Source organism: Chironomus tepperi, unplaced genomic scaffold (assembly GCF_022539635.2).
Source record: "Chironomus tepperi strain 1889 unplaced genomic scaffold, CSIRO-AGI_Ctep_v1 contig_441, whole genome shotgun sequence".
Classification (NCBI taxonomy): Eukaryota; Metazoa; Arthropoda; class Insecta; order Diptera; family Chironomidae; genus Chironomus; species Chironomus tepperi.
The window spans coordinates 575,288-597,274 of record NW_027226563.1 but is presented as its reverse complement, the minus strand read 5'-3'; the positions used below and the strand labels follow the sequence as shown (position 1 = coordinate 597,274).

General features: G+C 30.8%; 5 protein-coding genes across 26 annotated transcripts in view; 4 read left to right on the top strand and 1 right to left on the bottom strand.

The window, feature by feature from the left end:
* Positions 1-123: 123 nt before the first annotated feature.
* On the top strand, positions 124-2,664 carry LOC139097892 (uncharacterized protein C18orf19 homolog A). Of its 4 annotated transcripts, none has more exons than XR_011545116.1 (5): positions 124-210; positions 288-824; positions 891-1,358; positions 2,366-2,466; positions 2,529-2,664. XR_011545116.1 is itself a non-coding variant. In XM_070649849.1 (3 exons), exons 2-3 carry the CDS (start codon positions 319-321, stop codon positions 1,354-1,356), a joined length of 972 nt encoding a protein of 323 aa, XP_070505950.1. In that variant the 5' UTR covers positions 124-210; positions 288-318; the 3' UTR covers positions 1,357-2,188. The 4 variants fall into 4 exon arrangements, 1 of the variants encoding a protein (XP_070505950.1); XR_011545114.1 differs by having other exon boundaries at positions 2,195-2,466; XR_011545115.1 differs by having other exon boundaries at positions 891-1,404.
* A 265-nt stretch (positions 2,665-2,929) lies between these two features.
* On the top strand, positions 2,930-5,808 carry LOC139097889 (C-mannosyltransferase dpy-19 homolog). Its single transcript, XM_070649845.1, has 3 exons — positions 2,930-3,052; positions 3,112-3,789; positions 3,860-5,808. Exons 1-3 carry the CDS (start codon positions 2,984-2,986, stop codon positions 5,693-5,695), a joined length of 2,583 nt encoding a protein of 860 aa, XP_070505946.1. The 5' UTR covers positions 2,930-2,983; the 3' UTR covers positions 5,696-5,808.
* Positions 5,809-7,147: 1,339 nt separating this feature from the next.
* Positions 7,148-8,298, top strand: LOC139097924 (uncharacterized). The gene is made up of 3 exons (XM_070649934.1): positions 7,148-7,241; positions 7,313-7,517; positions 8,105-8,298. The coding sequence occupies exons 1-3, from the start codon at positions 7,148-7,150 to the stop codon at positions 8,283-8,285; spliced, it is 480 nt and encodes a 159-aa protein (XP_070506035.1). The 3' UTR covers positions 8,286-8,298.
* Positions 8,272-21,987, bottom strand: part of LOC139097919 (modifier of mdg4-like) — a 34,812-nt gene continuing 21,096 nt past the window's right edge. Inside the window, exons 4-6 of one of the 19 annotated variants that reach the window (XM_070649895.1) lie at positions 11,987-12,104; positions 11,664-11,791; positions 11,268-11,499 (exon numbers count right to left, since the gene is read on the bottom strand). In XM_070649895.1, the coding sequence (XP_070505996.1) occupies positions 11,390-11,499; positions 11,664-11,791; positions 11,987-12,104 (356 nt within the window). In that variant the 3' untranslated portion in view covers positions 11,268-11,389. Of the gene's footprint in view, positions 8,570-9,207; positions 9,310-11,267; positions 11,500-11,663; positions 11,792-11,986; positions 12,105-12,191; positions 12,334-12,396; positions 12,522-12,581; positions 12,700-12,867; positions 13,022-13,087; positions 13,335-13,442; positions 13,693-13,918; positions 14,061-14,151; positions 14,486-14,633; positions 14,763-14,912; positions 15,046-15,139; positions 15,336-15,390; positions 15,527-15,651; positions 15,836-15,962; positions 16,111-16,195; positions 16,481-16,575; positions 16,712-16,799; positions 17,016-17,137; positions 17,301-17,505; positions 17,808-17,867; positions 17,966-18,092; positions 18,247-18,317; positions 18,789-18,864; positions 19,022-19,110; positions 19,464-19,599; positions 19,761-19,953; positions 20,133-20,235; positions 20,565-20,686; positions 20,958-21,063; positions 21,360-21,616; positions 21,920-21,987 lie in introns of those variants that run through there. The other 18 variants (XM_070649896.1, XM_070649884.1, XM_070649901.1 and 15 more) reach the window with 18 other exon arrangements.
* LOC139097923 (glycoprotein endo-alpha-1,2-mannosidase) lies at positions 9,432-11,357 on the top strand. The gene is made up of 3 exons (XM_070649933.1): positions 9,432-10,445; positions 10,605-10,837; positions 11,053-11,357. Exons 1-3 carry the CDS (start codon positions 9,481-9,483, stop codon positions 11,310-11,312), a joined length of 1,458 nt encoding a protein of 485 aa, XP_070506034.1. The 5' UTR covers positions 9,432-9,480; the 3' UTR covers positions 11,313-11,357.

Below are 21,987 nucleotides of genomic sequence, written 5' to 3'. Positions count from 1 at the left end.
TTAATGATTTAGAATAGCTAAACATCTAAAAAGTGTTTCCTTTTAGTAATAATTTATAATGGAAATAAACATGAAAAATAACGTTAAAAACAGTTTTGAATTCAGTGTTTTCTAAATTTGAAAATAAAAAGTGAAAAATACTCGAGAGAATTTATTAAATATTTATTTTAAGCATATGGGTTCATGATAGATTACTAAAAGTTAGTAAAGGTGTGTATAAGTGCATCCTGCTTCATAAAACATGTTTACTTATTCAATTTATATAAATATTACAATTTATTTGACAGAAAATTGTACAACCCAAAAATTCTATTCAGAATGCTTTTTAATTCAGCGAGATTAATGATACTTCAAAGAAGTAATATAAGATCTATGTTGGCATCAAAACAAATAACATCATTAAATTTTCGATATTTGGCATCTAGTCAATTGACTCATCTCAACTTTCCCCAAAATTCAAATGTTTATAGAAAAGAGAAAACCGGTTTGCTTAATAGACGAGATGTGCACGTTGATTACAGGAATTATCTACAATCAAAGTCTTTTCATAGTCACAGCATATTGTACTTGAATAATTCAAATTTTGCGGGACAAAAGGTCAACAGGAATAGTGATGTAAAAAGTACTTTAAATGACGAAAAAAACGAAGATCCGAAAAGTGTTGATACACAAACAGAGAGTACGAAAAATGCAAATGATGAGAAGCCTTTGACGCTATATGCAAAATTTAAGAAAATGGCTAAAGAATATTGGTATGTTTTAATACCTGTACATGCTTTTACTTCAGTTTTTTGGATTGGCGGATTTTATTATGCTTCTTTGAAGTAAGTTTAAGGCTTTGTGTAGTTGTGATATAATATAATCCCTAAACTTTATCTTATATTTTTTAGTGGCGTAGATATAGTAGGAATTCTTGAAAATCTCCATATGAGCGAGACAATTATAAGTAAACTAAGAGATTCAAGTTTAGGTCATTGGGCTATAGCTTATCTTTGTTATAAAATTGCAAGTCCTGCTCGATATACAGTCACACTTGCAGGAACAACATACACAATCAATGTACTGTCAAATCGTGGAATAATCAAACCAATGCCAACTAGAGGTGAACTTGTTCAAATGTATAAAGATAAGAAAGATGAAGTCAATCAGAAAATTGAAGATAAAAAGCAAGATTTCCAGCATACTAAAGAGAACCTTCAGCAGAAAGTTACTGACAAAAAAGATGAGCTTTATCAGAAGTTGGAAGACACAAAGCAAGATATTCAATTGAAAATTGAAGAGAAAAAACAGGACATTCAGCAAAAGGTTGCAGACAAAAAACAGGAAATCGAAGAAAAACTTAAAAGGAGCAATTGATAGTTAATATAATGAATAAGCAATTATGATATTTGAAGTTTCTCAAAAGTACTATTAATAAAGTTGTTAAGGTTTTTGTTGCTTAAAGCATTAACAAAATTAACTTTTAGTAAGCTTTGTAAAACGGGATCGTTGAAAAATTACTAAAATATGCAGTTGACTGGATTTCAAATAGTTTTGGTCGTAATTTTCATATCATCAGGTTCTGTTCATACAATATCCGAGAAATGGATGGACAGCATCTGGGCGATGGGAATTGATGGAGTTGTTCGTGAATTTGCGCATCCTCTTTTAAAAATAAATATTCTATTTTTGGGTGAAATTTTTTGCATAATTACATTTTTAATTGCATATCACGTGCTTAGAAGGAGAATGGATTCATCTGTAGAAGAAAATGTGATGACTAAAGGTTCTCGTTATTATAATCCTTTAATTCTTTGGCCACCAGCTTTTTTAAACATGATTTCAACTGCATTAATGCTTTTCGGGCAAATACTGACTAGTTCATCAAGTTTTCAAATGATCAGCTGTTCCGCTTTGATTTTCGTTGTGCTTTTGTCAATGTGCATTTTTAAAAGGAATTTGAAAATTTATGAATGGATTGGACTTACTATCATCATTTTTGGATTGCTTGTGCTTGCATATACTCAGTCAAAGAAGAATGTTAAGGATGAATTAGTCGGTGACATAATGATAGCAGTTGGACAGTTTCTTGTTGCATGCCAATATATTTACGAAGAAGCTGTCGTTGTGAGACTTGACATTCCACCTTTGCAATTAGTTGGTTTGGAAGGAATTCTTGGGTTTCTAATATTGTCGATTTTCATATTTCCACTAGAGTTCTTTCCATTACCGGAAATTTATTACGGATTAAATGCTTCAAATACTGTAGTTAATAATTTTGATGCAATATTTCAAATTTACGACAATCCAATAATCATGCTTCCAATATTTATCTTCATGCTATCGATTGCGTTCTACACATTTTCCGGAATTTATCTAACAAAAGAACTGAGTGCTGTAACAAGAATGGTCTTTGATAGCTTTAGAATAATCATCATATGGGCTTTTTCTGTAGCTTTTTCGTGGGAGGAATACAACTTAATTCAAGTAAGTTTCATAATGAATTTTAATCAATTTTATTATATTACATACATGTTTTCTTATTACAGATTCCAGGTTTTCTAATGGTCATCTTTGGAATTTGTGTATACAACGATATTTACGTAATTAAAGTATTTAGTCTCTTAAAAGAGAAACTAATTAAAACATGTAATAAAGATCCTTAGAATGACAGTTATTTTTTTTTAAAAATTATCATTTAAAACTGTTTATTTTTCAAAACCTTACAATTCCTTTGTTGATAATTTGTAAGGTTTTCAAACACAAAGGCTTCTACAATTATTCCATTAATATTTTTAATTCAAAGTGAAGTACATAATCAACAAAACATTATAATACAGTTTGACGATGAAAAAGCATAACTGTTTGTATACATCCAAAAAAGCGCTTCGTATATCTCATCTTTAAAGCAGGGTTCGACATTTGCGATATTTTTATTGCAGAAGAAAAAATTTTTTCCGGCGCTTATAGAGAATGTTTAAATTTTAACATTAAATTAATTAAGATGTTAACAAGCAAAATTTTATATATTTTAGTTCATTCTTCGGTAGGATTATTGCTTAGTCTTATACATGTAAGTATAAATTACGAGTGCATTAGCTGTATAATATGAATTTTAATTTTTTTCTTTAGATTCTTCATATTTCTCGTCTATTTGAGAACCAGGCAAAATTTTCTCATTTAAGTAATTTAGAAAGAGAACTTAGCTTAGCGCCACATGAGGCATTCTATTATCAATTCTATAAGCGGCTAATTAACGCCGAATCCTTTGAGGAAGGAATTAATTCATTAGTAGCTGACAATATTACGGAATTTAATGAAGGATTAACAATCAATTCAATACGAAGATTTCATATATTTCCGGAAATAATTATTGCATTCTTGTATAGGAACTTTTTATCATTATCAAATTCATTAAACATTCCAACGGTTAATTGTTATTATGTGGAACCAGATGAGAACTCAAAAATTGATGATCCAAAGGTGTTTGTCAATTGTGAAGGATTGGGGGAACCGATTTACTTTTATTTGGCGATAATATGGAGCTTGTCAGCTATAACAATCTTCTTAATGTACATGTATGGCTACTTCCTACATAGAAATTTCGTTGCTGGATGTTCAGCAATAGTTTATTTCTTTTGTACACATGAAAATGCTACAAACATTCATCGAACTCCTATGCTACGACATAATTTTGCAATTCCATTCATCATTTGGCAGACATTCTATCTAAATCTTTATATTGACCGTCACATATTCGGAAGTGACAATACACGAAAGGAAGGAAGTCATCATCGAAATTACGCTATGGTGAGATTTGAGAATAAACTTTTTAACTGTAAATTACCACATTAATAATTGCTGCTGTTTAATGTTTTAGGTAATTAGCATCATTATCTTTAGTACGATAGCAAACATATTTTGGGATATGTCATCGCACATATTCTTAGCTCAGACATTAGCATTATTTCTTCTTCTTCAATGTAACAATAGAAATGGAATTCCATATATAAGTAGCGGATTAGTGCTAGATTTTGCAGCTTCTCAAATTATTGCAAATTGTTTAAGTTACTTTCTTATGTACGGAAATGTTAAATTCCTTATTTCTGGTAACAATAGTGCAAATGTCGCTTTAATCATTTACATCGTACGTATGAGAGTCGTCAGGCTTCCAACTGAAGAAGAGAATGCAAATTTCCGATCACCATACAAAAAGTTCTTTTACGTCCTATTCTTCTATCTCTCAACATCCTGGTTCATTCAAGATTTAATGGATCGTTTTGTTCCATACATTCAAGACAATACATCAAGTTATCATATCGATTTGATATTTGCAATGTTACATCTCAAATTGCCTAATTTTTATACATTATTAACATACTATAGAGACAACACAAATGACCTCATAAATGTTTCAACATTACGAGTCTATTGCCTCGTATTCCTCTTCAAAAACTTATCCATTTATATATCCATCAAATTTTATCAAATGCTTCACGCAAGACGACGAAAAATTGATGAGGATGTGCTCGAAATGCAAGAAAGAGCTAAAAACTACGTAATTGAAGATTTTTTGGAAACAAATCGTGTCACCATGAAAGATCTTCAAGATCCCAAGACTGAGAAAAAAATTCAGGAGAATTTAAAGCTGCTCGAATCATGCAATTATGATTATCAATTATATAAAATGGAAAAGGCAACGAAGAAAATTGACATAAAGACGGAAAAGGCAAATTTCCTAAATGACATAAAAAAGTTAAAGACTCAAATTCATCGAACTGAAAAGTCGAAAAAAGAGAAAAGACAAAAAACTTTTGAATCATGCAGCTCAAATGATGAAAGTGAACATGAATTGCTAGAACCTGAGGAAGAGAAGAAGGAATCCGACAGCGAAGAAAATATTGAAGATGAAAAGACAGAACCGAAAGAGACAGAAACTCAAAAGCCGAGTAGTAAACCTGACGATTCAGCACAGAAAAATGATTCACCATATCATGTGCAGCCGTACTATGCATTTATATTGATTCAGACAGTACTTGTTGGGTGTATCGGCCTAAAATTCATATTGACACCATTCTTGTGTTTGATTTCATGCACACTTCCATCACGGTCGTGGTTTAAAAAGACATCAACGACAGCTTATTGGATATTTTATTTGTTCCTTGTTGCATGCACTTTTAATTATCCTGGACTTAAGTCCTTAAGATACCAATATGATTTAAAAACTGAGTTCCGAAATCCAGAATTGGAGAATTTAATAGCATGGATTGAAAAGACTGAACCAAATGCAGTTTTTGCAGCTCCATTGGAATTGTCAGCTCATATATTATTATCTACAAATCGACCGATTGTCAATCATCCACTTATTGAATATCCCGAGATGATTGAGAAAACAAAGAGTCTCTACTCTATATTCAGTAAACGTCAATCTACAGACGTTTATAATCAGCTAGTGAAATTAAGAGTTCAATATGTTGTGATTCCGTATGAAAGTTGTTTTATAGCATCTAAGGATGGTGTAAGATTAATAGACATATTTGATTATATAGAGCCTGAAAATTACGATAAGAAGGCTTTTTGTGTAAGCTTATTCCAAAAATCGAATCCATCGTTCATGAAAGTATTCGAAAATGTTAAATATATTGTGATTCAAATTTTCTCGCAGTCCATACAACTTGAGTTGAAGAAAAAAAGTTTTCCAGAAGTGCATATGTGAAAAACGGAATCAATTGATTCCAATTTAGGGTAGTTTTCGATTGTATTGTAATTTATTATTTTTTATTAGTATTTCAACAATAAAATGAGCAATAAGATTATCATTATAAAAAATTTAAGGCGTATGTCCTACACGACTGTCATTTAAGGCATTTAAGGCATCCAGATAAATGTTTTGTCATATTAACTTAATTTATTATTAATTACATTTTCTTCAGATACAAGATTGTTACACATTGTACAAGACAGTATATAAATCATCATTATAGCTCACTTGTTATACAATTATGTCCACTAATATAATTTTCTTCGTTGTACTTTCCTTTTCAGTGCTGAAGTGTTAATCTTCCTTTTATAACGTTCATTTGAGATTTGAATAATATTTATTGTACATAGCTGAAAACCCTTTTTCATACAAAAGTTCAGTCTGTTTTTGAACTCCTAAGAATAAACATCTCATTTATTATGACTGCATACTTTGATTCTCCATGATGAACGAGCTGCGATGCAAGTCTTTTCACAATTACACGCTGTTCAGACTTGCATGACAGAGAAAAGTGTTGGTTACTGCCCATTTTTCCATTTAATTTATTTATTAATTGCACATGCTTAAGTGAATCAATGAGATTCAAGTTTATGGCTACAATTTAAAACAAACAGACTTATTTATCAATTTGTTATTAAAACATTAACATACTTAAATAGATCCATATTATACAATAAGATATAAATAGATCGTACTATGCAAATGTAATACATAACACTTGAACTTCAAGTCAGGAACGTGAGAACCAAAGATCATGCATAAGAGAATTCCTACTGCATTGCAGAAAAATCATAAAGTTCAACGAGAAAAGAAGAAATGGCAATTCCAAGTGACATCATTGAAAACGAAGAGAAAAAATTCACTTTTGTTTGAAAACAAGTTTCCGCAATCATCGAAACTAGTAACGTACCTAGTTTAATTAACTTATTTGATATTGCACAATCATATGTTTACTCTATTAGCACACTGACAGACTTACTTTGTTGCATGTACATGGAGAAAAGCTCTCAACGCATTTGGACTTTTCTCGAGAGACAAACTATATCGAACAGTCGCGCATGGTTAAATAAAGTTCAGTCTTCATTTTAAGCAGTTAAGTAAACGTAATCGGGTTTTATTTAAGCAGGTATGTCTGGAGTTACTTCTAATTTGTCTATTTTTTAAGTGAGGATTTCGTGCAATTTTCCAGTGAATTCAATTGCAAGAAATATTTCATGGTGTGCATACAGACTGTTAATCCTGAGACCGTATATGCTGTTTATTAGATTAAATTGTGTGAATTTGAAAGCATTTCATTCATTCTTCAAAAAGTAGTCAAGCAGTTCATAAGTGTTATTGAATAATTCTTCATATCTGATGTATTTAGAGCCAATTGCCACAGGATTCACGTATTTATTAGGAACAAGAATGGGCTGGAAAACAATAATCGTATTAGCTGCTGGTTTAGGGGCATTATACACAGTTCATTTGCTCGCACAAGACTGGATGAAAATTCAAGCTGGTACAAAGATTGGTAATATGAATTAATTACACGCAATTATCACATAATTACTGACAGTTAATTTTCTACAGCTGCACGCTTACTACTTGGTAAAAGAGATTTAACGGACTTGAGTCGAAACGTCACGAAAGATGAAATTGAGTTTGAGGAGAAGATTGATTGGGATAAAATTCTCGATCGTGATCCTTTTAGCTGTGCTTTGTCTTTAGTTTGTCAGTTAGTTGCTGGAGCTGAGAGAAAGGATGATGAAGCTAACGCCATTTATGAATTTATCACGTAAGTAATAAATAATATCAAGTGATTCAAAAGGAAGAACTACTATTTGGAGATTTGAAAAAATTGGAAGTGAATTGCAGATATTAGTGATTAGGAACATTCAAAAAATTAGGTGACAAAAATAGAAGTGCTTCAAAGTTGTAACAAATACAAGCTGCAGAGAGTAATGGTGGCAACCTGTCTACCGCGGCACACAAGTGTGCTTACATTTTTTTTTTGTCAAAATATCATGAACCACATGTTGTTCGCGGCTATTGTCGTTGTCAACTTCCAAGATGTGCCGTGATACAAAAAAAAGAAGTTGCCTACCACTAGGCTAGAAGAATACAATTAGGAAATCTTCGAGTAGTACACAAAAGATTCAAATAATACTTAAACTGACTCAAATAATACTTAAAAGTAGAAATACCAAAAAAATTAAAAGGCAGCTAAACCTAGATTTTAAGTTATTTCTCTTTAAAACTTTCCTCTCTCATTCTCTCCCTTGATGAAAAATTTCGACCAATCAGAGGCCTTTCTTCTCACTTAAAAATAATTTATACCAGCCCATAAATTATCTAATAAGAATACAATTTGAATATTTTCAGAAGCACAATTGATCACGTGAAGGTGCCGAAAAAATTGAAGAAAGCTTATAAGCTCGGTCAGGATTACAATAAGAACCAAAGAGATGATTACCAAAAATGCTACACAAACTACTCATGGTGTCCATATTCAGCAAGAACGATGATAAAGTTTATAACATTCAACAAAGTTTTGTTTGGATGACAAACGTCCATTTTTATTGAGTTACATCAGACATTACTCAATTACGTTAGATTACATTATTTTTATATATCACGCCAATAATGTTTCAAGTTAAATAACTAAAGACTTCTTCGAATTATTACTTTATTGACCTTTGCAGTACTTCTGTGTCCATTTAGCTTTATGATAATCTCTAAGCGTCTTCTCTCGGTGCGTATGACTTTTGTTCATGACACGTATTTTACTGTCAACTTGACTTGCTCGAGCGGGACATCCCTTGTGCTTTATAAATACACAATTCCAATCTGTACAAAAAAATAATTAAATTTTAGCAATAAAATGTACCTATGGGGATTGTATGACTGTAAAAAAACTTATTATGACTTTTGTGGCATTAGATAAATTTTGATTAAAGTGAGCTTTTTATCAATTCAAGACATATACTCGAACGAAACAAATGAAGAAGGCTCCGCTAACCCTCTTTTAGTAATACCAAATGGAAGCCCTCTCCTTTTGGACGCCAAATGATTTAGTGGAATCCTAAAAGCTCTGTAGCGGAGACTTCTTCATTTGTGTCGCTCGGGATACTTTCATTCAGAGTTTACTAGATCTTACGAAATTTTGTATGCTAATGTAAACAACAACCATTTCAAAATTGCATTCTAAAATTTTTACTTAAATATCAAATGATTCATTGTTCATTAACTTTAGGTTGTCAGATTAGTATAAAATGCAGCATTTGCAATGTTTCTGTACTCTCAAAATTGAACTGAAAGTAGACAATTTGGTCAATCAATTTTCTTTCATAGTGTTAGTGTTTTTCAAAAATTCAAATTTTTGACCGTTAAAAACGGCATCATTATGCATAAGAGCATATATCTTGTATCAATCCTAAACAATACATTAAATAAAAATAAATCAAATAAAAATCAGAATCACTTACAAATTTTATTTCCATTAGTCTTATTCTTGCCAAATTCGTAGCCATCAATCAAAAGTCGCACACAATTTTCGCTGAATGAGTACTCAAACACATGTTCACGTTCTATTGTAAGAAAAGCAAAAAAGAAAAAAACAGGACGTTAATGTTGTGACAATTTGAATGGAAGGAATATCATGCGCATTATAAATGTTGTTATATCCACAAAAATTTTCATTCGTAATTTAGAAAGGAAAAGTTTCTTTTAGTTAAGTAAAAAAATTCTTTTAAGGCACAATGTATTTAGTGAATTTGAAGTCATTGAGACTTTTTATTTATTTGTCAGGCTTAATATCAGTATTCCTTATTATTTATTACATATATGTGTCAAATTATAATAAAAATATAATTAAACAAAATGAAAGGAAAATTAATTTCCTAATGATGCAACAGCACGGTATGAGCAATTATTTGGATGGCAATGGACTTAACAACATGCAAATGAAGATGCAACAGAAAGAAATACTGCAGACGATAAATCAAATGTCAATTAATGGTGAGATAATTCCTGAGAAATACGACGAACGAGTCATTAAAAATCGCATAATCAGAGAGAAAGTGAAGCTGATTTCTGAGAATATGGATGTAAAGAAGGATGATCCAAATCGTGATACATTCATGATGAGTGAAGATTTGTTAATTTACAATAAGACTGTATCGAATGTTCATATATTTTATTATCTACCTGTAAAATGGTACACATCTGAGAATCAAAGTGTATTTCAACTTGACACTGTCTTCTATCCAAGACGTGGACTGTACAATTACTCAACAATTGAGTCTGCAAAAGCGATTTTAAAGGAACATTTTCAGGAAATTAGAATGTGTGGAATTGGTGTTATAATCATCTGTTGGGAGCCAAATAATGAGAAGCTTAATGATTTACTTCCAATAGTTTTTCATCATGTCACAAGCATGAACAGAGAAAATTCACAAAATGAATTAAAAATTGCAATACAAATAGGAAATTATCAAGACAGAACTATCGAAAGCATTAGAAATAATATCAAGTTTTTTGTTGACAATTTTACCAGCAATCCAAGCTTCTTTAAGATTAATTCCCTTAAACGGCACAAGACACTTCCTTTATTCTACATTAAGGATGCTGAACAAGTGAAAAATTGGAGCAAATTGCTATCCAAAAATGGAATCATAACAATTAGGGACACGAATTATGATTCACTAATTTTAGCACATTTAGAGTAAGTAATTGATAGACTTCATATATGTGGCATCAAATGGATCATTGGTGGACAACCTTTTATATTTTGCGGCACATTTTGGCCACCACTGAAATAGATCCATAATGTATTCCTATTTACTTGCTGATATTTTCATTAATTTTATCGATTCTCTTCCAGAACTAAAGAAAGCAAAGCTATTATTAGAAAGTCATGCTTTGATGGATTTTACACATCAAATGCCTCAAATGGAGCAAACTTTTTCTCAACATTTAAAAATTGGGAGAAGCTGAAAAAGTTCGCGGAAATGTATGATCTCATATTTGTTCCTACAGTAAGTCCTGGATTCCATGATGCAAAGAGTAAATACAATCCGATGAGGAGGTTTAGGGTGAAGGGACAGTATTTTGAAAGTAAGTGTTATATGACACCCGATCGGCACATATATAAATGTTGCTACGACAGCGACGAGACGGTATACTTAGAAATAAGTGGTAGCAGCCAAGTGGCTGTAACTTGATTCTAAGGAAACTGCCGTCTCGTCGACGTGTTAACAACATTTTAATATGTGCCGATCGGGATACTATTTAGTGACTCAAATCTAATGATTCCCATTCCCATCTTTCAGTTGGATTTAAAACAGCTTTAAGGCAAAACACAGAATTTATATCTATCGAAAGTTACAATAACTTCATACATGGCACACAAATTGAACCAGTCTTGCCATTTTCACACGGTAAATTCAAAGATTATGAGCATTCGCCGATCAAGTATTTAAATCTTGCACAGTATTGGACGAATCAATTTTATAAAAGCAAGCTTGATAATCAAAAGACGAGTAAGGACAAGAAAATTTGTCAACATTTATTAAATAATACGATTTGTTAATGGATTACAATAAAAGAATTGATTAAGCAATGTTTAATTTTAATAGTGGACTTCTTGCTCATATTCACAAATCAGCATCATTTTGATTTGAGTTTAAACTTCTTCTTCTTGGATACACTCGGAGATTTTTCTTTCTTTTTAGGTGGCTCTTCCATACCAAACATTTTCCTCAACTTTTTAAGTTCACCTAGAATAAAAAATATTCAATATAATATGGACGTTCATATAAGTTTAAACGGTCTAATACAGCAGTGCTGTCCAAACTATTTTGTGTCACAAAACACCTTGATGGTAAGCACACAGTATGGACAGCACTGTAATACAACAAAATATATGTCAAAAAAGTCTCACCCATCTTTCGCCTTTTGTAGCAGGGAGGATGACAATGCTTGTAATTTTTATCAAAAATGAACTTATTATTGACAATATCATGTGTGACTCGAGCATGACAATTTAGAGGAATTCGATCTTTGCATTCCCTATAAAGAAAATTTGATTAGTAGATTTTTAAGAATTTAGGTCAGTGATGGACATCTTTCTTGGCACGTCTTGGTGGTAAGTTTCGATCGAAACCACACATTAAACCATGCATTTCCAAAATCTTTTAGGAGCACACTATTGTGCAGCGATACAAAGATTGCCCGCCACTGATTAAGATCACATGATATTCTTACCAATACACCCGATTACTTGTAGTCTTTTTTCTAGCTAAGTGATAGTCGTCAACAACCAGCAGCAAATTTCCTTTCATACTCGTTGTATATTCAATTTTATGTTTTTCTGATTTGTTTCCTAAAATGATGGAAAAATTGTTTAGTCATGATTTTTTAATTAAACCTAGGACATATGATAGTAAGATTTAATGAAACAACATAGCTTAATTATAGTCAACAATATTTTCATTTATTTCAAATAGAAAAACTAGCTTCAAATTTAGGCTCTTCGTTCTTTTTTAGTTTTTTCACAGATTTAGTTGGTTTTTCATCAAGGCCAAATTTCTTTCTAAGTTCCTTAAGTTCGCCTGCAAGGAAGAAAGTAAAATGCTATTAGTAGTCATTCTAACTATGTTGTGTTTAGGAATTACCAGTTTGACGTCTTTTATTGCAAGGCAAATGATTGTGATTTAAGCTTTCAATTTTAAGCTTTTTGGTCTTAATGTCTTGAACGATTTTGGCCTCACATTTTAGGGAATTTCTGTCTTTGCAAGACCTGTTGAGAAAAGAAATTTTTGTAAATCAATTATCACATGGAAAATGTATCAAGTCTTACCAGTAAATTTTATTGTTAGTTGTAGTCTTCTTGGCGTAATGGTAATCATCAACTGATAATAGTAAATTTCCTTTTATACTCGTTGTGTACTCAATTCTATGATTCATTGATGAATTTCCTAAAATAAAATAATTGAAATATTTTTGTTAATTAAATTCAAAATAAGTAGGTGTTTAAAGAAGAAAAATCCGAGCTTGAAGTTGACTTGAGCTTTGTATGGAGTCGAGTTGACTTTTCCATACATAATTCAAGTCGACTTCGAGCTTTGAAAGAAGTAACTGAAAAGTTTTCTAATTTTGTGAATTTAAAATTCATCGTCGTAACTTTATTAGGTATCATTAATAGTATTCAAAATTTAATATTAAGGTGCACTGAGTTGAACGTTAACAATCTATAAATCATGAGATTCGTCAAAGCACAGGTTACAAAACCATGGTCCGCTGAAACAAGAAAAGAAGATTTAGGCTTTAAAGAATGAAATTCAAAGAGTTCAAAGAGAATCTCACCTTTTACAAGCTGGACAATAGGTGAAAATTTTCTCTAAAACTTTTTTATAGTCAATAGAACTGCCTAATTTTTTGATACATTCTACACAATATCCACGTACTCTCTTTCGTTTAAGATGACACAATGCATGACCGTTATTCAATTGTTTGACTACTTCTAGGTCTCCATTAGTTTGCAGAAGTTTTCCGTCGTATGTTACGACCCTTGAGATATTTGGTTCAACAATTTTGGAGTAACTGGATTTCACTAAAAAATATATAGAGAAAAATATATTAGAATGGGTTCATAATAGCTTAGTATATACATAGGAATTTATAAAGAAAACTATTAAAATGCACTAGGATTTAAATTAAGATTTTATTATACTATTTAATTGTTATCAATTTTAAGAGGATGTAATTTCTTGAGATCTCCTTTTTTTCGTCGGTGCTTTATTGGTTCATGATTATGAAGATTACAAACAATTTCAACTTTATGTTTTTCTTCAAAGTTTCCAGTCAAGAATTGTTCATTAGTTCTTAAATTAGTTCGAAGTCTAGCCCGACATCCTAGTGATTTGAATTGAACACATCTCCAGTAAACAATGTCCTTGATATTGCTGTGCCTGAAAAATGATTAAGAGATGAGAATTAATTTCTGATTATTTGTTAAAAGCATGCTTGATTTAAAGAATAATTAATCATATCGATGCTCATTACAAATTTAAGACACATTTCCAGAGTTCAAGGTCTACTCGAATTGAATCGATTTTTCCACACAAAATTCGAGTAGACTTCGAAGCTCCGCATACTTCAAAGTGCCTTTTACATATTCACAAAATAATCAATTACCTTGTAAATGGAAAGTCATCCAAACATAGCTGATATTTTCCTTTAAAGCTTCTGATGTAAGATATTCGAGATTCATCAGCAATGATACCCTCTTGATACGAATTTCCTCTAAGAAGTATTGAATTATTGTACGGAAGTACGACTAGAAAGAAATTGTTTTTTAGTACATTATCATAAGCTTAAGTATGTATGCTTATGAAGCATATGCATAACAATATTCAGCTACAAGGATCTGAATTCAAAACAAATCATTTATTTAACAATCGTCAATAATTTTATTTTTCCTATATTCAGGTTTTAGTCCATGTAAAACACGTTCAGCTTTTAAACATCCAGTGCGTCGTCGTTCTGTAATCTTCCCATGATTATGCATGATGTCATGATTATAGACTATTTTATTAGCCTCTTTATCCTGAGTAAGTCGAACTTTACAGTGAAGTGCTGTTTTTTGTCGACAAACCCACGACACTTTGTTCTTAAAAGTCTTTTCTTTCAGGAATGGAAATCCTTTGAATACTAGCATTAAGCTACCGCGTTCACTTGTTGTATAGGAAATTGTTTCGTCATCTAAAATAAAAGAAAATTAAAATTGATTTAGAATTTGCGTTTAAAATGGATATTAGTAGTAAGCAGAGCTCGAAGTGGACTCGAAGTGGATTTTTTAATGAACAGAGTCGACTTCAATTTCTGGCATTAAAAGACTAATCGGAAGCAATAAATTTTCAAATATTTTTTTATTGTACATTTCAATTTATAAATGATCTACATTGTAGAATGAGAATGATTTGAGTTCCGGAGCTCTATTTTGTTTTCTGTTCTATTCTGAAGAACACGAGCCTTACACCTAAGAACGTGAAAGAAAGAATCAAATATAATGAGATAAGCACAATGTAGAAGCATAAACCTAACAAGTAATGAGACCGCTTTTAGATACAGTAGTGGTATTTTTGTACTATGAAAGCATGCTCTTTACCTGCTAGGGGATGGTACTCACTTATGAGTAAATCGTCGTCTGCAAACCCAGAAGCATTTATTCTTCCTTTCCTTTTCCTTGTAAAATTCATACCCATTTAATACTAAGATTAATTTTCCTTTGTTGCTCACAGTGTACATCACAGCATCTTTTCCTAAAAGCAGAAGATATCATTTATTAGTACATTAATGCATAAAATCACTCAATTTTTTAAAGCTATTACAAAAAGACAATTTTAATACATTTAGGTATGATTTGAATTTTTATTTATCGTCTTTTGAATCAGATTTAGACTTGAAGTACACTGGATTTAGTCCTCTTTGCATCCGTTGACGTTTCAATTCTCCTGTTTTTCTTCGTCCTTCAATGACTCCGTGGTTGTGGACTTTACCATTAAGTTTGGCCTTGTTGGTTTGAAGCTCGTGAGATAGCTTTACTCTACATCTAGAGATTAATTATATTTAATTACTGGGAATTGATTTGAAATTAAGAATCTTACTTGAGAGCCTTCTTCTGACTGCAATGCCATTGAATAGTTTTTCCATCCGCAAGTGACCTCTCTTTGTAAAAATTGAATCCGTTATAGATTAGGATCAGCTTTCCTCGTTCGCTCGTTGAATAAGAAATTTTGCTTTCTTTAAAGTAAATAAAAGTAATTAATTAATTAAGGTCAGATTTTTTGGGTCACAAAAATTTGTATAAAATAATGTCCCAAAAATTTTTTTTTGAAAAGGTCCGCTTTATTGATGAATAAAAATTACAGCTACAAATATTGTTATTTTAGATGTTTTCGTTGCATGATCAAGTTTTTATACTCGCCAGGCTTGCGACGTTGTGTTATTACATTGTGATTATGATCAGCTGTTGATATTTTAAATTTGTTACTATCGAGAGATTGAGCTATTCCAGCCTTGCAGCATAAAGCTTTTTGATGAATGCAGCGCCTGATTAATTATTAAAGTTTTAGAGTTAATTAAGTGTGTTAAAATCAGAGGTCGAAGTTGACTCGATTTTCATATGGAGTCTAGTCGACTTCAAGGTCTGCTTAAAATCAATGAAGGAGATACTTACCAATATTGACATGATCCAGATCGACTCTTTTTGGTATAAGGAAATCCGTTATAAATCAGCAACATTCCTCCTTTTTGATTCATACTAAATGTAATTCCTTCATCAACGGCTTCGTATTGTTTTCGTTTGTAAGGTGATTGTAGATCATCTACAATTAAAAAATGTTTTTTATTAGATGGATGTTAGTTAATATTATTATTATAATTAAATTAAGCAAATGATAGACACTAAAATTACTAAATTGTTCATTAATGCCAGGATTAATGTTATTTTTATTAGGATACATTCATACAGTCAAAGTCGATGGTTAACTCAACATATAATTTAATAATTGGTTCTAATTTCAATATTTATCCTTGTCACGTTTCATTTCAATTAATCTCTTGAATTCGCCCGGTTTTCGACGGCTGTTAATAATTGGATGTGTATGATCTGCATTCATAACTTTGAAAATATTTTTATTAACAACTTGAACTACTGCAGCCTTACAGTTTAATGCTTTTTGGTGAACGCAACGCCTATAATAAATGGAAACATAGATTAAATTTCAATTTAAAGGTTTTGAAGGTACAACTTTAGATTGATCAAAAATTAAGTAGGTTTTAAAAATTACCAGTAAATCCGAGTCGTCGAAGCACTTTTTTTCGTGAACGAGAACCCCTGATAGATCAAAGTCATTCCTCCTTTCTGATTCATACTGAATGACACTTCAGAGTTTCCATCGATTGATTCCTTTATGTATTCTTCAACTGTTTAAAAAAAATAAAAGTGATTATTAGTATGTTGAATATTTAAGGACATAAAATATAATAACAAGCAGTAAATATAGCCAAAATGTTAAATTTGTTTTGAAATAAACTTTATTATGACATTAAATATTTGTCATCCTCATCTTTTGCATCGGATGTACGCAATTTTTTAATAATTCGATTAGTTTGCTCATGGTTATGAAGAGGTTGTGTTACATTAATACGATAGAGTCCATTGCCTTTAAGTGTTGTAGTTATCCGAGCCTTGCATGCCTTCTCGTCTTTAGGTTTCGTACGGCAACACCTGAAATTGAAATTATGAAAGACGGTCAAGAAATTATCAAATTAAGCTACTTGGAACTGTTTAAATGTATTAGTTGGCAAGAACAAACACCAAATTATCCAAAAATTAGTTCATCGGCTTACCAATAAATAGAATCAGCAGTTTTGTTATTTTGTGCAAATAGGAATCCACCCCAATTCAATAAAAGTTTTCCGCGTTGACCTCTAACAAGATTTAATTTTTGATCCTCCATAATCAGGCTCTTATTCAGTTTCGGTGTTTTCCTTTCTTCATAATAGATGAGGACTATAAGGGAGAAAAAAATAAAAATTTATTAGTATATTGAATTTAGGAATGTCATACTATAACTAATTAATAATTTAAGTATATAGGTGAGAATCAGTATTCAAATGTATTTTTATTAATATTTCAGTTCTTAACAAAGTTCAAAATCGACTTGAATTTTGTATGGAATCTTATCAACTTTCGTCGATAGTCAATACAAAATTTTAACATTATTACTAATTTAATCACTAAATCGTTGAATGACTGAAGAAGTCTTAAGAAATTGTTTGTAAGCATTTTGATCTGCAGGATGATTGTGTGGAATCTCATTCTTTCTGACTGATTTATTTTCCCTATTAAAAATTATTCTTGATTTGCATTTCTTAACATAGCCAGAACATCTATATTGAATAGTTGTTTTACTTTCACCAGACTTTAAATATTTATAACCATTATGAAATAGTAGAGTACATCCATTAGAACTTGTAATAAGTTCAATCTCATTGGTCACATTTAAGCTGACTAGCACTGAAATTTACAATAAGATTTATTAGTAAAATTTAGAATCAAATCGAAATGAGGACGTACAACTTGTGTCAAAATCCGCATGATCGGGTTCATGATTGTGCTCACGAAGCAGATATGCTATATGATTTGCAGGATCTAATTTTATTCTTGATGGACATCTAAACAAATTAAAGTTGGAGAAATTAATAATTTCCATTTCAGAGAAACTTCAATCCAGAGCTCGAAGTAGGCTTGACATTTCCATAAAATACACCAAATCGACTTCGAGCTCTGCTACATTCTTACTTTTCTAGTTTATGTTTCATGCATCGATAATACGACACTCCATCATTATTTTTGTTGTGAAGATTGAACTTATAGTCATTAAGTAGCAAACAAGTTCCTCCTTTCCCTGATGCGACCATTTGTATATCGTCGTAAAGGTTATACATGCTTGAATCTAAAAATATAGAGACATTATTAGTTACGTCATTTACTAAACTATGCTTCTTAAAAATAAGCTTTAAGACGTTTCATAGTTTGGTAAAATTTATTTTATTTTTCCTAATTTTAAATGAAATTTTAAGTTTTTCTTAGAAAATTAAAATATTTAAGGATGCAATTACAACTACAAAATTGATAACTCTAATCACTGAAGACACCACTTGAATGTTTTGACTCTGAGTTTACGATTCAAGAAGATCATGATTATGAAAATTTGTCATTATTGCTATTCCTTTTTCATCAACAGCAATCCGACATCTACATTGCATAGCATAATATTGACATCTATATCGTGTTGTATCATTCTTTTGTTGACATTTGATGAATCTAATTCCCTGATGCAATAACGATATTCCTCCTCGTCCGGTACTTGTTTCTTCTATTTCACTAGAAACGTCAACAGTTTCTGCATTACATTTAATTAAAGGTAGATGACTATGACCCTCAATTAGGAAAGCTTGTCTGTTCATTGAATCTATTTTAATTCTAGCATGGCACCTGTAGAAAAATGAATTTAGTGTTGATTAGTGAGATTATTACTAAATTTGGGACATTAATGATTTTTGAAACTTACTTTAAATTCTGATAATGATTGCATCGGTAGTACGTTACATCATGAATCTCATTTCGTTTGTGCTGTACAAATTTTTGAGAGTTGAAGAATACGAAATATCCACCTCTTGAGGTCTTCATAAACTCTAAACTGTCATAAATGTTAGGATGAAAAGTATCTAAAATATCGAAAAAAGAAATTATTAATCAAGATTTTGAATGAATTTTTCTCATTGCTTGAAAGAGAAAAAATCAAGTCTTTAATTAATTCTTTTGTGCATCAAAATTTTATTCAAATTTTTTATTTTTCAGTTTTAAATTGAGCGTGATTATGTTCAGTTGTATTTCCTGGATAAGTTGTCGAATTGAACACGACTATCGTTGCTGGACATTTGGATTTATCAAATGACTCGCAACGATATCGAGCAATTCGATTTCTTGAAAAGTGATGCGTGAACAAGTAATTATTATACAAAATTTTCATAGCTCCAAATTTGGTCGGAACATAATAAGTTTTTTCACCAGGCTTTTTAAGGATTTCATCAATATTTTCATTCTTAATTAATCCTTTTTTGCTGCTTGACTTCTTTGTAGTTGGAACTGAATATCCAACTATTGGACCTATAGAAAAATTAAAGAAAATAAAGGAAATCATTAGTATTGAGAATCAAGGAATTTAAATCTTAAAATTATGAATAAAACAAACATGCAAAATCAAAAAAGGCACGCATTAAGTTTATTTGATAAAACTGCTAACTTTGTACTTTAATTCTCTTCTTTTTGCGTTTTTATCGTAATTTTTGTATTATTGCTATCTGGTCCATGATTATGGTATACATTTCTGGATACTTCTAGTCGACCATTCTTGCCAGTTATCACTCTTGCTTTGCAATTTTTGCTTCGTTGTTTACTGCACACCTGAAAAAAGTATGATAAATTCGTTAATAAAATGGATGCAATTTTCAAAATGTATTTTCACGTAAACTGAAAAGTCTTTATAGGTTCTCAAATTTGTTTGATTTTAAATTCTTCAAAAAAGTTTTGAAAACTTTTAAATTTTTCACTATTTTGAGATTTTCAAGAAGTTAAGAAACTTAAAGGATCAACTCACCCAGTATTTTCGATCGTTCAACGTTTTCGCACAAATATATGAAAATCCATCATATGAGATTTTTGGAGATCCTCTTTGTCCAATAATAAATGAATAGGCTAATTCTTCGGTTGTCTCATTTATAGGCGGTACAACAGCCCAAAATGTTCCCGATCTGTTAATTTGTTGATCGCCATCGTCTGCAAATATGGAAATTTATTATTGTCTTATAATTATTATAAAGTATATACTTTAAATCTAGGAAAGTAAAATTAATTAATTTAAATATTTCTTAATCGACATTCTTAATAAATTTAATTATTCTTTATTATCATCTGTAACATCTGGTTTATGATTATGAAAAGAATAAGTTAATGTGCATCTAGTGCTGTCGTAACTAGTCATAGCTTTAGCTAGACACTTTTCTCGTCGAAAATTTGAGCATCTCCAGTAAATGTGAGTTTGATTCCCTTTGTTTCGAACAAAGGAATATCCATCAATGACCAATTTCAAATTTCCTCGTTGACCCGAAACAAATGTTAGTTGACTTGTGTCAAGTGGAATCATGTTAGTCTTAATTTTTTGCTTCTTTGGTTCTGATAATGAGAGTGACGGCATGTAGGGCATCAAATCTATAGGAATATATAAAAATAGATAAATTATAATTTAAGTTCAATTTTAATGCTGAATAATATTTAGCATAAAAAATTGACAGTTAAATATGTTAATAAAAATAGTTTTATTCTGGTAATTTCAAGGTAATTCATTTAAAGCTTAATGTTTAGGGGAAGTTTCAGATTTAATAAACGATGGATCATTATCATAATGATTGTGAACTAATCTCTTTGTTTTAATGACATCAAGATCCAAAGAGGTAATTATACGCGCGTTACATTTCGTTCTCCTGTTTGATGCACACAACCAATAAATTCTATTTTTAATTGTGCAATTTTGAAAGAACGAAAATCCTTCATAAATCATCTTCGGTTTTCCTTTTGATGTTTGTACCATTTTGATTGCCGAGTCTAAAATTAAAGATCAAAAATAATTATTAATAAAAATTCAAGTAAGTGATATTTATCAGACTAAGATATTAAGAATTAACTATAAAATGATCAAATAGGAACAACAAAATTTTTTGTTTCTTTATTTATAATTAAAGAGTCGATTAACAGATTCGTCTGTTTGGTACATTTTTGGATGAGTATGTTCTGACGAAACTTTTAATGTAGTTTGGTTATTAAAATCTAATTTCGTAATTAAGCGTGCTTTACAATTTTTCTTATAATACATGCTGCATTTGTAAGCCCGCTTTCCATTTAATTTTTTGTCATTTGGTGTGTAAGTATTTCCATCATAATAAACTTGAATAGCTCCTCGTTTTGACTGTACAAATCTAAACAATGGCTTCGAATCCTGCTCCGTATCTAAAAAGAGAAAAGGATACAAAAAATTTTTTTTAGTTTAAATGTTTGGGACTCATTTTCAGTTAAAGGAATTCAAAATTAAGAAGACATAAAGTTTTTGAAGATTATTTTCATTTATCTATCATAATTTACAAAAAAGTATTGATATCAAGTCGTTCACAAATGAGGTCTATTAAAAAAATGTTGTCGTTCACATTGATCCCATTCGTTGACGTATATCAAAAGATGTAATAACTGAACAATTCTCATTCATTTACCAAGCAATCCTTAATCGAAATCAAAATGCGAATGATCCTTCTTTCTCTTGCAATCGAGGTCTTGTGGATGAGAATGTGTAGGTTTTGATATTTTGATGTATTCAATATCGTCCACAATTCTAGTGACTGCTCGAGCAAAGCATTTCCATTTCTTGTACTTTGTACATTTCCAACTAATGATTCCCGTACTAAATTTTCTATTTTGTGTGAATGAGAATCCTTGATATAAAAGCTTTCGTCCACCACGATTCGTTTGTATAAATTGGGCTACTTCGAGTTCCTTTCCATCTTCAAAAAGTTCAACTAAATTTAGAAAAAATAAATTAGATTATTAGTTAAATTGTTAAATATGCTTAATTGTAGAAATTATG

Excerpts from the sequence above, each read along its gene's own strand:
- LOC139097892 (XM_070649849.1), top strand. The coding sequence starts at position 319 with ATGCTTTTTAATTCAGCGAGATTAATGATACTTCAAAGAAGTAATATA. Across the intron at positions 825-890 it reads TTTTATTATGCTTCTTTGAA|TGGCGTAGATATAGTAGGAA; the intron begins GTAAGTTTAAGG and ends TATATTTTTTAG.
- LOC139097889 (XM_070649845.1), top strand. The coding sequence starts at position 2,984 with ATGTTAACAAGCAAAATTTTATATATTTTAGTTCATTCTTCGGTAGGA. Across the intron at positions 3,053-3,111 it reads TATTGCTTAGTCTTATACAT|ATTCTTCATATTTCTCGTCT; the intron begins GTAAGTATAAAT and ends TTTTTTCTTTAG. Across the intron at positions 3,790-3,859 it reads ATCATCGAAATTACGCTATG|GTAATTAGCATCATTATCTT; the intron begins GTGAGATTTGAG and ends TTAATGTTTTAG.
- LOC139097924 (XM_070649934.1), top strand. The coding sequence starts at position 7,148 with ATGGGCTGGAAAACAATAATCGTATTAGCTGCTGGTTTAGGGGCATTA. Across the intron at positions 7,242-7,312 it reads CTGGATGAAAATTCAAGCTG|CTGCACGCTTACTACTTGGT; the intron begins GTACAAAGATTG and ends AATTTTCTACAG. Across the intron at positions 7,518-8,104 it reads GCCATTTATGAATTTATCAC|AAGCACAATTGATCACGTGA; the intron begins GTAAGTAATAAA and ends GAATATTTTCAG.
- LOC139097923 (XM_070649933.1), top strand. The coding sequence starts at position 9,481 with ATGTATTTAGTGAATTTGAAGTCATTGAGACTTTTTATTTATTTGTCA. Across the intron at positions 10,446-10,604 it reads CTAATTTTAGCACATTTAGA|AACTAAAGAAAGCAAAGCTA; the intron begins GTAAGTAATTGA and ends ATTCTCTTCCAG. Across the intron at positions 10,838-11,052 it reads GAAGGGACAGTATTTTGAAA|TTGGATTTAAAACAGCTTTA; the intron begins GTAAGTGTTATA and ends CCCATCTTTCAG.